Source organism: Capra hircus, chromosome 14 (assembly GCF_001704415.2).
Source record: "Capra hircus breed San Clemente chromosome 14, ASM170441v1, whole genome shotgun sequence".
In the NCBI taxonomy this organism is placed as follows: domain Eukaryota; kingdom Metazoa; phylum Chordata; class Mammalia; order Artiodactyla; family Bovidae; genus Capra; species Capra hircus.
The window spans coordinates 81,456,802-81,468,413 of NC_030821.1; the positions used below are offsets into that span (position 1 = coordinate 81,456,802).

Genomic DNA, 11,612 nt, shown 5'->3' on the forward strand with positions numbered 1-11,612 from the left:
TGGAGCCAGATGGACGTGAGAGATGGGCGGGGCTGGGAGGAGGTGGGTCTCGGCTTGGGATGGGTCGCGCAAGTCCATGGTTTGCGGGGAGGGAAGGGGTTCGAGGAAGGAGCGGTGAAAGGAAGGCCGGTGAGAGGAGGGGCTTTTAGGGGCGGGGCTGAGGAGGGGCCGGGGCGGGGCCTGGACAGGGCCGAGACGGGCCTTGAGGGGAGGGGCCGAGCAGGAGGTTCGCGGATAGGGAGGTTGGACGCCTGCCGGTAGCATCCTCTGAGGGTTGGCTCCGCGTGCGGTCCTCCGCGGAGGACTGGTAGGGATACTGGAAGAGGGTGCGGGGCTGCGCCGAGGGGGCGGCCGCCGGAGCATGCGCACGGGCTCTGCGGCGGGCGAGCGCGGTGTCGGCGCGGGGACGCGGGGCGGCGTGAAGCCGGGCCCTTTGCCGCCCCGCGCTCCCATGTACGCCTTTTACTCACTGCTCATCTACATCTTCTACAGCCTCTTCCGCAGGGATGGCGGGGCCACGGCGGCCGCCGACGCTGAAAACCCGACCCAGGTGAGCGGGGGAGCGCTCAGCTCGGCCGGCTACCCCTTCCCCGAGAACGGTTCGCAGGTCGCAGGGCGCTGACGCGGGAGAGGGACCGTGCCGAAGATCCCGTCTCTGGTGTTGGAGGCTGAGAGCCCGGAGCCAGCCACCGGGCTCAGTTCCCGGAGGCAGGGACCCCACGGGCTGCCTGGCCTCTCCTCAGGGCCTCTCCCCCACTGCCTCCCTAGAGCGACCGCTGTAAGCCCGGGAATCGCCGCCGCGCCTACCAGCCAACCGCTGAGCTGTGGACCGAGCTGACCGGCCTGGTCGGTAGGTACTGTTGGTGCATCGGGAACGCTGCTGAGAGATGCAGGGAGGGACCTGGCAGGCGCCGGCTGGTGGCCTGGCGTCCAACACAAGACCCAGCGCGCCTCCCCATCCCGCTCCCTGGCCTCGCAGGCTCTTCGGAGGCCGAGGATGAGTCGGGAGGGGGAGCCGAGCGCTGTCCGGCAGAGGTCTCCCTGGAAGAGGCTCTCGTGCGTCTCGCCGAGTTCCTCTCAGTCCAGCTGGGGGCGGAAGAGAGCTTTGGGACTCCTCCCGACCTGAGCAAGGTGAGCAGTTGAAACTCTTCCAGCAACTTGTTCTGTCTCCCCAGGTCCTCTGATCACCATCCATCCCTGTTTTCCCTCCACCCGGCCCCCTTTCTTCTCCACTTTGATGCCTGTTTCTTTCCCAGCCCGGTGATGTTCCCCCACTGTTGACGGTGACTGGTCAACTCTTGGCTCTCCTGGCATGGATTCGAAGTCCCAGGGGCAGGCAGGCCCTGTCCCAGGGGACACAGCCTGTCTCAGGGGTGCAACACCCTCCTCCTGCTGGTGCGTAAGGAGTAGTGAGCTGAAGAGGGAGTCTGACCAGGGGTTGACGCCCCCCAGAACCCAAGCAGCCAGATGTGAGCTGCCCTCTTTCAGGCCACAGAGCTCTTCTGTTCTAATTGGGTCCACCCCACCACAGGATCCCCATTGCAAGAAGAAAGCCCTTCCCTTTCACAAAGGGGCGAGGCCCAGGGACAGCAGCCTTCTCAGCTGGAGGAGGACCAGAGGGCTTGGCAGCGGCTGGAACAGCTCATCCTTGGACAGGTGAGGAGTCCAGAGCAGCTGGGACCTGGGCATCTGGGAAGGGCCTGGGAGTCTGGGAGGGGACTGGAAGGAGGTGTTCCACCCTGTGCCCCTCCCTCCTTTCCAGTTGGAAGAGCTGAAGCAGCAGCTGGAACATCAGGAGGAGGAGCTGGGCCAGCTGCGCCTGGGAGTGGTGAGGCTGCTGGATGGGGGCTGGACGAAGGACCCAAGAGGGTACCAGCCTCCAGGTAAGTCCTGAGGGCTTCCTTCTCTCCCAGGGAGCAACAGACTCAGAGAAAAGGGTTCAGCATCTGACTCTGGAGAACAAAGCCCTGAAACAGAGCTTGAGCCTTACTCAGGACCTCCTGCTGCACTGGGGCCCTGCCCCCAACACCAGGGCCCCCCAGGTATCCTGCTTCTTAGCTGCGACCATCCCTGCAGCCTGGGGCTCCCGCACAACTGCTCTCCAGCAGCACTGCCTGTGCTTTCTCAGAACTCACGCTCTGACCCTTCAGACCTGGGCCCAGACTGTGGGCAGCAAGTGCATGGCAGCCCTGTTCAGGAGACGGACGCTGGGACCCTCCTGGTGCTCCTGGGGCTGAGCCTCTGCACTTCTCATGCAGGAGGCCTGTTTCCATCCCTGGGCAGGGAATTAGATCCCACATGCCTCAACCAGGAGTTTGAATGCTGCAACTGAAGATCTCACACAGCCTAAAAAATGTTTTTTTAAAAGGGGCGGTGGGGGCACTTGAGAATCCCGTCATTTCACTCCAAGGCTCCTCCCAGTGGCTGACTCCAGGGGAGCAAAAGGATTTGGGGAAAGTACCCTTGCATGGAATTGGGAGGCATGGATGTGTGACCAGCTTTACAACCTTCTCTTAACTTTCTCATCCGTAAAATGGGGCAGCTGGAGTGTACCCCCCAGTTGCCTCCTGCCTCCACAGTTTGACTGGTTCCCACTCCCCTTGCAGGAGGAGGCAGAAGCCCTGCTGGAGCTCCGGGGGCGGCTTCAAGAAGCCCAGGACACCACGGAAGCCCTCCGAGTCCAGGTGGGCACTGGGCCCAGGGGCTGGGAAGTCTGGGGCGCTGGGAAGGGGGTATCTGAGGCAGAGCCTGGTAAGTGCCTGTTTCCTCAGTGACAGGGGTGGGGTTGGGTGGGGGCAGCTAGGGGTGCAGGAGGTGCAGCTGCAGGGCCTTCAGGGGGCCCTCCGGCAGCTCCAGCAGGAGACTGAGCAGAACTGCAGGAGAGAGCTGCAGCAGATGCGAGGGCAGCTGGCAGGTAAGCTCTGGGGCTGTGGAGCGCATGGCGAGGTGTGGCATCTGGCCTCCCCTCACTATGGCCTCCCCCGCAGGACTTCGTGCTCGCATGGCCAGCCTGCGTCAGGGCTGTGGGGACCTCCGGGGACTCGTCAGCACCTTTACCCAGAGCTGCCAGGGTTCTCTGAGCGAAGCCCAGGGACAGGTCAGGACCGCTTGCTCCCTCCCTCGCACTTGCTCTCTGGCAGCCTTTTCACTGGCCTTTCCTTGGGGAGCCCCTGTCCCCGCCTCCTTTCCACTCCCAGGGTGTTGTCTGCTCTGACGGAGACCAGGGGCTCTGGAGCCAGAGTGACTGTGTCCTGTGCAGGCTGGGGTGACAGTGGATCTCTCACACGGTTGCCAGGAGCCACCATTCTCCTCAGGTCCCTGAGCTTCATCCCAGGTCACTGAGAGATCATCCCTGCCCACTAGGGCCTGAAGCCACAGAAAGCAGTAGATCACCACAGCTGGGCTGCATAGTAGATCCTGCCCTCAGCACCGCATACCCCAGCTGTTTCCACTGCCTCCCCTCCCTGTGCCGGTCCCTCCCTTACGTCTCTGTTCCCCCAGGTTTCCTGGGCTCTGGGGGCACTGTCAGCTGATGGGGCTGGGACTCAGCTCGCAGAGGTGCGGCAGGGGCCTCTGCCTGGATGCCCAGGGCGGCTGCTGGAGCTCAAGGGTACAGCAGGTTTGGGGAGCAAAGGGCTGGCGTGGCAGAGGTTGGGGATGTGGAAGCTCTTCACACTTCAGGACCTAGGAGGCAGCCCCTGGACCTGATCTCCACCCCAGGAAACATCCGTGTGCTGTGTCGGCTGAGGCCAGGGACACCCTCCAGCCTGGTGAGCTTAGAGCCTGGCCCGGGTGGCACTGTTACCACCTGCTATCGAGGGCACCAGCGTCGCTTCCGCCTAGACTGGGTCTTCCCTCCGCACGCCAGCCAGGAGGAGGTGATGCTCCACCCTTGGATCTGTGTCGACTGTCTCTCAGATACCCTGGAGTCCTCAGGAGGCTCCTGTGTGTCCACCCTCCTAGGAGAGAGGGTGGCTGGACTCCAGCAAGGAAGGGAGAGGAGCCGGGGGGCCTGGGAGCAGGGCTGGCATCCTAGCTGGGCACCTGTTTTCCTCCCAGGGTTTTTCCTTTGCATCTGGCCACCAAGCTCTTGCAGGCCGGGAAAGACAAGTTATGGCTTAAAGGAAGATTAACATTTTCAAAAGTAACTTTGTGCCAGGAGAGTATGTGTGAGGTGACAGTCCTGCAGGGCTGCAGGGCACAGCTGGGGCCCTGCTGTGCCCCGGGACCTCCATCCCCCAGGCTTCTCTAGCTGTCCACTCTGGCCCACCATTCAGACTGACCCACTCTGAGGGGGGTACCCCTCCTTGCTTTGTGGTTAGGGGAGTGGGGAGCACAGGTGAGCTTCCAGCACCTGAGCTCTCCCAATGCCCCTTTGCTGCCAGACCCAGGGAGCTGGAAACCAGAGGCTTAAGTCCCAGCGCCCACCACACCCTCTCCAATGCACACGCACTGTGCAGCTGGAGCTTCCTTAGCTCAGGAACAAGGCTGAGAGCTGGGACGGTGAGGTGAGAGGCAGAGCTGTCAGAGATCAGACTGTGGTGGCCTCACAGGGACAGACTGGTGAGAGTGCCTGGCAGGTGGCCAGGGCTCCCTCTTTCACTTTCTGGGGCCCCACAGCTGTTTGCCACCTACCTCCATTTACCCCCACACCACCCCTGCCCTGTCTTCAGCCTCCATGCCAGCTACAGCCCTGGACAGGGGCCCCTTTGTGCACTGTCTTCCAGGTGGGCAGGGCCCTCCGGTTCCGGAGGAAAGAGTTAAAGGCATCTGGTGCTGAGCCCCCTCTCTGTAGGAGCACCCCTAGTGCTCCTTTCTAGCCATGGAGTCTGAGCCATCTCACTGGCTGTTCTGGGTTCTGCTCCAGTGTCTGGCAATCAACATTTCAGACAGCACTGGCTCACCACAGTTACCAGATGTCTCTGGGCATGGTAGCTGACCGTGTCATTGCTCAGGAGGCTGCTGCTGGTGTCCAGCTGCCAGCAGGATGCCAAGTCCCAGCTCCATGTCCCTTTTACCTGCTTCTGTGTACCCGCCCAGGGACGGCTTCAGGATCCTGGCTGCTGCCACCCCCCAGCCATGGGCCCTCTGGGTTCATCCTTCACGTGCCATGTGCTGCACTAGCCCTCCTTCCACATTCTCACTTAATCCTCACAACAGGTGTCGCTACAGTCCCCACCTTGCAGAGGAAAAGATGAGTGATTTGCCTCCAATTCCATCTAGGGTTTGAACCTGGCCATCGAGCCCAGGGTCTGGACCCTTGACTGCCAAACCCCCAAGTCTCCCAAGCAGTCAGTCATCAGGACTCTATTACTCTGTTCCCACTATTTGTCATGTTCCTTCCCTCTTTGGCTGGCAAATTCTTGGAAATGCCACTTTGTCCAGGGAGCCTCCTCTGTCTGTTGGGAAATCCTCACTTTCCCTACGTTCCCCTAAAGCTAGTCTCCTCCCAGGGGAATCAAGTTATGGTCAAGTTATCTTGCCCCAGGCTTAGGGCCCTTCCAAACCCCTTGCACCCCTAGGTCTTCAGGGAGCTGGAGTCTGCTGTGCTGTCCTGCCTCGGGGGCTACAGTGTCTGCATTTTCACCTACGGTCAGACAGGGACGGGGAAGACCTACAGCATGGAGGTGGGAAAGGACGCAGTTGGGGAGCTCTGGAGCCAGGGGCTGGGATGTGAGCTTGCTGAGGCACCCCATGCCATCCCCAGGGCCCGCCTGAGGACCCCGGCATCGCTCCTAGGGCGCTGCAGTCACTGTTTCGGGAGATGGGCACAGGCGGGCAGCACCGTGTGACCCTCAGCATGGTGGAGATCTACAACGAGGCTGTCAGGTCAGGGGCACCTGGTGCTTCCTGCCTTGCCCCCAGCCCCAACCTCTTCTGTCTCCGCCCCCCAGAACCATCAACGGAGTCCTACCCTCTTTCACCAGGGACCTCCTTGCCCCAGGGCCTCCCCAGCGCCTGGCAGTGAGGCAGGGCCCAGCAGGCCAGGGGGGAATCCAGGTGGCCGGCCTCACCCACTGGGACGTGCCCAACCTGGAGTCTCTGCACCAGGTGAGGCTGCTCAGTGGGGCTCTGCAGCCCGCCAAGCCCCTGCCCTGTAGCCGCACTGGGGGCGCGGGCCCCGCTGCAGGCCAGCCCTTGTCCACCCGTCCTGCAGATGCTGAGCCTGGGGAGGAGTAACCGGGCCACCGCCGCCACCGCCATGAACCAGCGCAGCTCTCGCTCGCATGCCCTGGTCACGCTGACACTGCGCACAGCGTCCCCATCGCGCGGTCCCGGCACCGCAGGTACTTCGGCGCCTGAGCCCTGTTGGGGGCCTCACTGCACCCACGCCGGGCTTCCGTCCACGCCGGGCTCGCTCGCCCCTGCAGGCACGCTGCACCTCGTCGACCTGGCGGGGTCCGAGCGCGCCTGGAAGGCGGGGGCGGCCGGCTCGTCTCAGGAAGACCGGGACGGCGCCCAGCGTCTACGGGAGGCTCGGACTATCAACCGCTCGCTGCTGGCGCTGGGAGGCGTGATGGCCGCGCTGCGGGCCCGCCGGCCCCACGTGCCCTTCCGCGACTCGCAGCTGACTCGCCTGCTGCAGCCGGCGCTGGGCCCGGGCGCCACGGCGGTGCTGCTGCTGCAGGTGGGCGGGACGGCCTGCGGGGAGGGTAGGGATTTGCATGCCAGGCACCGCCCACCAGGGCACTCCCACCAGCGCTGCTACCTGCAGATCTCCACGCGGCCCGAGGATCTCGGCGAGACGGTGTGCTCGCTCAAGTTCGCCGAGCGTGTGGGCCGAGTGGAGCTGGGGCCGGCCAGGCCCCGCAGGGCCCCCCGCTCCGGGACGCCCTCCTCCCTGAGCACCGACACACCACTCTCCGGGACTCCCTGCACCCCTACGCCGTCGCCCGGCAGCCCTCCAAGCCCCGGCCTAGACAGCGGCTCCAGCTCGGCCCTGGCACCACCGGAGGACCTGCCTTCCTAGTCCTGCCCAAGGAGCCTGGGTCACATCTCTGCGGGCAGAGGCAGCAAAATCCCTATTCCCTCATGACTTCCTTGACCTCTGGGGGCCGCTGCCCCCTAGACTGCTGGAGCCCACCCTCCTCTCCCACCCTGGAGGAGTGCTCTGCCTGGGGTAATTATCACACCTCCCCCCCCCCACCCGCCCCCCTTATCACCATCTGCTGTTATCATAGCGCACAGCAGGGGATCCCAGGGCCACAGAGGCAGACCGCGGCCAAGTGGTCACCAGAGTCACTATCTCATCAGACTTGCGTTGAAATGTTGTCTATTCCTTTACTGTTACCTCCCCACCACCATCACCAAAGCCAAGGAGGGTCTCCATTCTCGATCCCCTTCCCCCCAAAGGTGCTTCCTCTTTCCCAGGCAACAGCTGAGGGAGGACAGGGCTTTAGGCTGGAGCCCCATTAGGTCTTCCCTCCCCCAGCCCGAGCCAGGGAGGGGAGGTGACAGCTGGTGATGGATGGAGAGATGGATGGAGAGCTGGAGAAGGTGGGACCAGGAAGGGTAATGGAAGGGCTACTTTAGGCAGAGCCCTGCTCCATCCAGCCTTGCCTCTAGGGGTAGGAGAGACAGGACTAACCACCAGGGCCTGGTGATGCCCTGCTGGGCCACAGCTCTTCTGGGGCAGCCAATAAACATGTGGACTCGCAGTGTGGCTGGTGCCTCTGTCTCAGGCTGCCAGAGTCACACAGACCTTGGTTTCTCCTCAACAAGCCTAGGGGTGGCAGAGGAAAGCAGCCCCTGCCCTGGGAGCATCACAGGCCGTACCAGGAGAGCAGCCAGCCTGGGCTGGGTGTAGCCAGGTCTCGGGGGTGGCTAACCCACACGTCATAGATGCTTTTGTTGGGTGGCACCCCCTGGAAGAGAGCATCTAAATCCCAGAGCAGCCTTGTGGGGCCATGGGTTTCCGGAGCTACCCCCCAATAGCCTGTGCTGGTGGAAGGAGGGCACCGGGGGCAGGAGGTGGGTGGCAGTGGGGCCAAAGGCATCACCACGTTGGGAGTGTAAATGGGCAAGTAGGAGGTGGGCAGCTGTCCCCACAGCGAGGCCCTGTGACCTCCACCAGAGAGAACCCCGGGGTCTGGGGTGCCCTGCACTAAGTGGAGAGGCCAGGCCCTGGGCTCAGGGGACAGGACGGTGGGCTTTCTGTTTTCCCCCTGGGAAGTCTTCCCCTCTGCCCTGATGGGCCTTGGGAGGGGGCAGACGGGCCACAGAGGCTTCTCAGAGGGCAGGAGTGCAGCAGGCACCTCTCCCTCCCCTGAGCGCTCTGAGCCTGACCGTCTGGGGCTGCTCCGTGGTGTCCCCTCCCCGGAGTCCCCTAGCAGAGACTTGATGCTGAAGCCCTCGCAGGGCGGCAACTGGGGACTGGGCGGCTGGTAGGGCCGGCCGTGCAGCACGTAGGGGCCGAGATCCTTGGCGAAGGCTCCCCTCGCGCCCCTGCTCTGCCAGCGCCGGCACAGGGCCGTGTTCTGCAACCGCAGCGCCTCGGCCGGGATCAGGCTCACGTCGACCGCCCAGAAGTTGCCCTTGGCCTGAGGCTTCGCGGGATCCTTGGGCACCTGGTGGGGGAGGGGAGCAGGCTTGGGTGGGGCCGCACGACCCCGGATATCAGGATTTCCGCCGGCGTCCCGGTCCCAGGCTCCGAGCCTCGCCCTGCCCTACCTTGCGGAAGCACCGGTTGGAGGAGAGGTTGTGGCGGATGGAGTCTTTCCAGCCTTCGTAATCGTCCCTGAAGAAGGGGAACGCGGCCTGGACCTGACGGATGATCTGAAACCATCGGGTGGGCGGTGGGCGCCTTAAGCCAGGGCGCGCGGGCGGGGGCAACGCTGCCCCTCCCCTCGCCACTGTGTGGCCTGCCTCGCCAGGAAGGGGTCTGCCCGAGCACTTTAGCTCTCTCCCTGGGTGCTCAGGCCGGGACTGGCCCCCCTGGTATGGCTGGGACGGCCAGGTCGGGGTGGAGGCCGGAGCCTGGGCCTCAGGCCATTGGAGGACGCGTAGGGGCACAGGTCCGATCACCGAGTGCGAGGGAGAGCGGGCGGGGGTCCTCTCACCTGGGCCAGCTTCAGCCTGCGGGAAGGTGCAGCCTGGATCACAAGGGCGATCATGGCCAAGTAGGTGTAGGGGGGCTTGTCATGCCGCAGGTATCTCTTCTTCCTCCTCTTGGGGGGCTGGGAGGGCGAATCCCCCTCAGGGAGCCCCAGGCCGGGGTTGCTGCAGGGCCCCATGCAGGGGAAGCAGGAAACGTGGGCAGGGACCCAGCCGGGCAGTGGGCGCTGGGCACGGGGTAGTATGGTAGTGTGGGGAGGCAGAGCTGGGACCTGAGGCCAGGCGGGGGCTGGCGGGCCAAGCCCTTTATCATTCGGATGGAAGGGGGAGGGGAGGGGAGGCAGAAATACGCGATGGGGGAGGGGAGCGTGCTGAGGGCAGCCACAATTAGCAGGTTTCGGTTAATCTGGAAGGGAGGGAAAGGGCAGGGAAGATTCCAGTGGGGGCTGCGGCCGGCCACCCAGGCCCCATTCCTCACCCCTGGGCTGCCTTGCGCACCCCCCTAGAGCTGGAAAGAAAAGTCTGTGGAAGGGGCTATGACACACACTTACTTTATCCCACGCGGATCTCAGGCTCCCATTCAACAGAGTAGTGATTGGTCCAAGATGAGCTGCCAAGAAGGGGTGGGTCCTGCCCAGAGTTCAAGGCCAAGCAGCTAGCAGGACTTGGATGGTGGTCTGGGAGGGCTTCCTGGAGGAAACCTCATAAATAAGAGACAGATACAGTTGACTCAAGGGATTTTCCCACAGGCTGCTGCAGGGCCCCAGCGGGCTTCCCAGGTCCTGGAGGCCACTTTCCCTCCCTTCTTGGTGCTGGTCCACAGTGGGTCCTCACTGTGCACTCACTCTGCACCTCAGTGGCCCTGGGACAGCTGGACCTCCCTGGCCTGAGAACTTCCTGGAAGCTCGTTTGTCTTTCTGCCCCTCTTCTGGGCCTGTGGGTCCAGATCCTTTGGAAGTTTTTCAGAGGAGGTCACTTGGTCCCCTGGGGCATTCAGGCAGTGCCCCTGGGTGGGTGTGCGTGGAGGGGCAGGCCTTCTAGCCATAGGGGTTTACTGGATACATCTTGGGGCCACGCCGTGAGAATACATCCCTGTGGATCATGGTCCCTACCCAGGGGAGCCTGGGAGCACCACTTGGCATCACCCTGGGCAGGAGTGAGGACAGCTGTTATGTGTGGGTACACAGGGCTTCCCAGTGCCCTGTAGCTTACTCTAGGAAGAGGGCGATGCTCCCCAGGCTGGTGGGGTCTGGCCTGAGTGGAGAAGGGGCACTCTGGGAAGAGTGGAGTCTGAGTCCCAGGAAGCCTGTGGTGCCAGCACCCCCTGCTCAGGCCTGGCTAGAGCCTCTAAGTGCTTTAGCAGGCACAGGGCCTGGCCCAAAGGTGCGGCCCTGGAAAAGTGTGTTTGGCAGCGACCCTGAACCATGGTTCTCCTGGTCCCAGACCCTTCTGTCCACTCAACTCCTCCCTGGCCTGATCTGTGGCTCTGCCTCTCAAGTGCTCTGTACCCTGCTCTGTATGCTACCCCAAAGCCTGGGTCCCCCCCGCCCCGGGGGGAGGACTGGGCAAGTTTGCACAAGGCATTTATCAGGCCCAGGACACCAGCAGTGGTAGGGTGTTGCTATTAGAACCCCCAGACCCGAGGGAAGCCGTGGAAGCACAGGGACACACTTTATATCACTTTACTCAAGATTTTTCTCAGGCAGCAGCAGCACTCCCCCTGCCCAGTCCGCCCCCAATTATACCCTTGCTAAGTCACTTCAGTCGTGTCCGACTCTGTGCGACCCCATAGACGGCAGCCCATCAGGCTCCCCCATCTCTGGGATTCTCCAGGCAAGAACACTGGAGTGGGTTGCCATTTCCTTCTCCAATGCATGAAAGTGAAAAGTGAAAGGAAAGTTGCTCAGTCATGTCCGACTCTTAGCGACCCCATGGACTGCAGCCTACCAGGCTCCTTCATTCATAGGATTTTCCAGGCAAGAGTACTGGAGTGGGGTGTCATTGCCTTCTCCGCCAAGTAGCTTAGGCGGCAGCTAATTTAGTGTAAACCCCTAGAGGGCTGAAAATCTGGAGCATACAGTGGGTGTGCGGCTCTCACTGAGGTGCTGAGAGAAGGGATGGGTGATGGGTGATCTGGAGGAGGAAGCCTGGGGCTGAGATGATGTTGGTGGGGTGCTACACTGCTACCTCCATTATCAGATTCTTCATATTTCCTCTGGCTTCCTCTGGACTCCCATGTCACCTCTTCAAGTCCTGTTCGTTTCCAGGGCTCTAGCTGAGAGGTTCTTGTGTCTTCTAGCCCAGTTCAGTTATTGAGAGGTCTTTTTCTCCAACAGGTCTAAGGCACCGCTTTTCCTCCACTGTCCCCTCCTTGCTTCCAGGATAAAGCCCAGCTCTTGGTTTGGCGTTCAGGGCTCCTCACGTCCTGACTACTCATCGCTGGCCGCACAGACCCCACAGAGCGGGCCCCGCCCTCCTAAACCACCACCTCAACTGTTCCCACCTTGGCACATGCTCTCCCCCCATTAATGCCCCTGCTTTGTCGAGTGAACTCGGAC

At 62.7% G+C, this 11,612-nt stretch overlaps 2 protein-coding genes across 7 annotated transcripts; one reads left to right on the forward strand and one right to left on the reverse strand.

The window, feature by feature from the left end:
• KIFC2 (kinesin family member C2) lies at window positions 6-7,658 on the forward strand. 6 transcript variants are annotated; one of them, XM_018058752.1, is made up of 18 exons: window positions 6-42; window positions 493-550; window positions 769-850; window positions 980-1,131; window positions 1,257-1,395; window positions 1,532-1,656; window positions 1,763-1,828; window positions 1,914-2,042; window positions 2,607-2,684; window positions 2,800-2,914; window positions 2,988-3,097; window positions 3,502-3,610; window positions 3,721-3,878; window positions 5,523-5,627; window positions 5,708-5,829; window positions 5,928-6,051; window positions 6,158-6,628; window positions 6,716-7,658. In XM_018058752.1, exons 1-18 carry the CDS (start codon window positions 23-25, stop codon window positions 6,968-6,970), a joined length of 2,418 nt encoding a protein of 805 aa, XP_017914241.1. In that variant the 5' UTR covers window positions 6-22; the 3' UTR covers window positions 6,971-7,658. The 6 variants fall into 6 exon arrangements, with proteins under 6 accessions (XP_017914241.1, XP_017914237.1, XP_017914238.1 ...); XM_018058751.1 differs by lacking the exon at window positions 6-42 and having other exon boundaries at window positions 359-550; window positions 6,158-6,287; window positions 6,372-6,628; XM_018058748.1 differs by lacking the exon at window positions 6-42 and having other exon boundaries at window positions 358-550.
• Window positions 7,731-9,802, reverse strand: FOXH1 (forkhead box H1). Its single transcript, XM_018058756.1, has 3 exons — window positions 9,060-9,802; window positions 8,671-8,775; window positions 7,731-8,567 (listed from the first exon to the last, which is right to left on the reverse strand). Exons 1-3 carry the CDS (start codon window positions 9,231-9,233, stop codon window positions 7,764-7,766), a joined length of 1,083 nt encoding a protein of 360 aa, XP_017914245.1. The 5' UTR covers window positions 9,234-9,802; the 3' UTR covers window positions 7,731-7,763.